The 3,716-nt window shown below is 36.5% G+C and overlaps 1 protein-coding gene across 1 annotated transcript in view; it reads left to right on the plus strand.

Moving 5' to 3' along the window:
- Positions 1 to 1,590: 1,590 nt before the first annotated feature.
- The window catches only part of LOC110018872 (probable metal-nicotianamine transporter YSL9), a 3,841-nt gene continuing 1,715 nt past the window's right edge, over positions 1,591 to 3,716 (plus strand). The window contains 7 exon segments of the mRNA XM_020716336.1: positions 1,591 to 1,760; positions 1,907 to 2,257; positions 2,368 to 2,540; positions 3,253 to 3,350; positions 3,437 to 3,571; positions 3,665 to 3,707; positions 3,709 to 3,716. The exon segment at positions 3,709 to 3,716 is cut by the window's right edge and continues 157 nt beyond it. Coding sequence (XP_020571995.1) covers positions 1,957 to 2,257; positions 2,368 to 2,540; positions 3,253 to 3,350; positions 3,437 to 3,571; positions 3,665 to 3,707; positions 3,709 to 3,716 — 758 coding nt within the window. The 5' untranslated portion in view covers positions 1,591 to 1,760; positions 1,907 to 1,956.

The raw sequence follows: 3,716 nt of genomic DNA on the forward strand, positions 1-3,716 counted from the left end.
TTTTTTTTTCTATTGTGCATATAGTTAAATTTGTTGATTAAAAGCATAATATAGTACAAGCTCAAGAAAATTTATTTTTTAATCATTATGAACCATAACTAATTTTTTGTTTTTCTATTGTGCATATAGTTAAATTTATTGATTAAAAGCATAATATAGTACAAGCTCAAGAAAAATGAGTTCATGTCATTAAGAGCTTCATGATTTGTATACTACAATAGTGGTATACAATATTCTCAATGCACATCAAGAAAAGAAGACAACTACGTGAGGAGATTGTATTGATGTCCTAGAAATAGAATGTGTGGATTATAAGTTTTTTTGATAGGCTCATGATGTAGAGAAGTTCACTCCATATAATGATCAATTCAAAAGAGATGTTATGGATAGAAAGTTATCCTGAAGTCTTGATCATATGTACACGAAGATGAATGTTTTTATAACATTTTGTTTTTGTAGTTTTTATTATTGTGATATTATACTAAGTAATGTATTTTGAATATTAAACTCTTAAAGTGTTTTCCGTAATATTGAAGTAGTTTCTCTTATTCTTCTATAATTATTTTAAAATTACAATAATTCAGCTAATTTATATCTTTTATACAGTAAAAATGCCAAAATTAATCTCGAAAGGATCGAGCGGCTAGGAATGGTGACTCAGGCAATCAAAGTTCCTAGTTAAAGGGTGGGATGTCGACTAGCCAAGCAATCGACCAACTACATAGTCAAATAGATCGACAGACCTATCGACCGGCAAACCTATAGACTGAAGGCCCTCTTATCGAAACCGTACGGTTTTCTTTAATTGATCGACTTGTCTCCTCGAATGAATCGATTTAATATATGCAGTCGATCCACATGACTAACTAAAATTGAAGCATCTGACGATTGATAGATATTATATTTCATTTCTATTATAATGTATTTTTCACTCAACAGACATGTCAGCTTAGTTATTTAAGCGGCTATCATAATTGTTCTTTTCTCTTTTTTGTAACTGAACTTGTAGACCTTTATAAGTAGGAGTTCAATATATAAATGACTTTTCACTCTCTCTCTTTCTTTCTACTCTTACTCTTTTCACTCCTCTCAACTCTAACTCTCAAGACATATATTCCAAAAGACAAGTTAGAATTCAACATCTCTAAAGTTATAATTCTCTTTTTTATAAAAAAAAATTACAGTTAGTATGAAGCTGCTTCTCCACCTTCAAAATTATTGCCTTAAAAAACAACAGCCACTCAAACGCACCCTCCATTCCCTCCTATAATGCTTCATGATTTTTATGCCTAAAAAAATTCCACACGGCTCAAACCATTCATTTGTCAAGATTCTCACTCTTGGATCGCTCAAAAAAGCAGCAACTGGTAAGCTATCTTTCTCCTCGCCAACTTTATCATCCCTCTTTCGACCAATCCTGAGAATGCACAGTTGTCTTTTGCTTGAAGTTGGGCTGAGCCACACGCCCCTCCCTTCACTGCTCCCCCTTCGAAGATTCTGCTCCGTTATTTATATCCCGGCTTTCATCACCCTCCTTGCCAATCGAAGTAACAGTGAGTCACGCCGGAAAAGAAACTAGTGGCGGCCGTGGTGGGATTCACTGTTTGGCAACTCTAACACTTGTACTGCATTCATTCGCACTTGGTACGAACAGCAGTACATCTTTAATCCACAGTACCATTTAAGGGAACAATTTCCAAATCCCTCTGGCAAAGCTAATTTCTTGCGAGCGCCATTGAATTTGAAAGGTAGAATCCCAGGTGAGTTCTGCTCCCAAAGTAATAAAATTGTTACAGAAGATTGTATATGTGTGCCTCAAAGTAAAAAAAAAACTGAGCTTTTTCAAGGAAGAAGAAGGATACCGCTGCAAGGATTTCCGATTGCTCCCACTTATTATACATGGCAGATGCCCGGGAGATTCGCGAGATCAATAAAGGAGAGGATTTGGAAGAAGCTATGGAGGCTGCGGCCTCAGATCCCAAACGTACTCCTCATTGGACGGAACAACTTACACTGCGAGGCGTAGTCGTCAGCTTCGCCATTGGGAGCTTATACAGCGTTATTGTGATGAAACTTAACCTCACCACTGGTCTCGTTCCAACGCTGAATGTCTCTGCCGCTCTCCTCACCTTCGTCATCCTCAGAACCTGGACCAAAGTACTTGGCAAGGCGGGCATCATCTCCAAGCCGCTCACATGCCAGGAGAGCACCGTGGCTCAGACCTGCGCTGTGGCCGCATACACCATTGCTTATGGAGGTACTATGGTAAAAAACATTGTTTTTTATAACAGTATAATTTTGATGTTCAATCTCTGTTCTATGTTTGCTCTGATAATTTGTTATGATTGGATTTGTTGGTTTGTGCAGGTGGGTATGGGTCTTATTTGCTGGGGCTGAGCAAGAAGATTTATGAAGAAGCAGGGGTTGGTGTGGAAGGAAATATGGCAGGGAGCTACAAAGAGCCTGGGATTGGTTGGATGATGGGGTTTTCATTTGCAGTTAGCTTTGTAGGGATCTTTATTTTGGTTCCTCTCAGGAAGGTATTCAGTTTACTTTAGATGGCATGAGAGAAGTTCTCCCAGTAAAAGCACAATTATTCTTTCCATCTTTTTCTTAAGAAATAAATGTGACAGAAAGTTAATCTCAGGAACAACTTCCTAAATCTATATCAACTAAACTTGTGGGCACCTAGGGATGATAGAAATCAAATCCCTTCGTAAAAACCCTTTTTTTTTTATGAATTGATGTGGTCCATGCCTTAAATGTGGCACTTTTTCTTTCTTCTTTTTCCATAAATTTGTGCTAGCTTTCACCCTTTTTTGAAGAACCAATTCGTGCTGTCGACAGGGGCATATAGGAGTTAATTAGAGAAATGAAAGATGATTTCTTGCAAAAGTGGAAAACAATTGAAAGGAATTGAATTTACCAAGTTCTGAATTTATAATTGCCATTTTTTTCCTTGGTAGTTAAAAGTTGCTGTTGTAAAAGGGTTATTTTATCCCGTTCTTTTGTATCCTAGCACTTTAGTTACAGGATAATTTTGAAGTAGCAACTAAAAAATCTTTTTTGCACTTTGATCAATATTTTACTCTGCAGTGCTCTATATTAATACTAAATAAACTTACTGCATGCTGACTAAAAATGTAGAAGTCCAAGGCAATCCAAAAAATAAAAAAATATGAAAAAAAATTCAGTTGCAGTCAATATTTTAGTAATTGTGCGAATTTTTATGAGGTCTGCTTCAATTTTCAGATGCTTATCATTGACTACAAATTACCGTATCCAAGTGGTACAGCAACTGCTGTTCTTATCAATGGTTTCCATACTTCCATAGGCGACCAAATGGCCAAGTATTCTTTTTCTCCTTCACCTTCTCAAAGATTCAGTGTCTTCATGTTTGTTTTCTCTCTAAATCTTCTGATAACTTCACTTTCAGAAAACAAGTCCGAGGTTTCATGAAGTACTTCAGTTTAAGCTTTTTGTGGAGCTTTTTTCAGTGGTTTTTCTCTGGAGGAGATGCCTGTGGTTTCGCTCAATTCCCAACTTTTGGCCTTCAAGCTTATAAAAACACGTAATCTTTGCTCTGATTCCATTTTCTCTAACAATTCTTTTTATAATGTTTGTTTCCTTCTGTACTCATTTTTTAGCAATATTTGTTCCGCAGATTCTTCTTCGACTTCAGCCTGACTTACATTGGAGCAGGAATGATTTGCTCT

Source organism: Phalaenopsis equestris, unplaced genomic scaffold (genome assembly GCF_001263595.1).
Source record: "Phalaenopsis equestris unplaced genomic scaffold, ASM126359v1 Scaffold000036, whole genome shotgun sequence".
Lineage (NCBI taxonomy): Eukaryota > Viridiplantae > Streptophyta > Magnoliopsida > Asparagales > Orchidaceae > Phalaenopsis > Phalaenopsis equestris.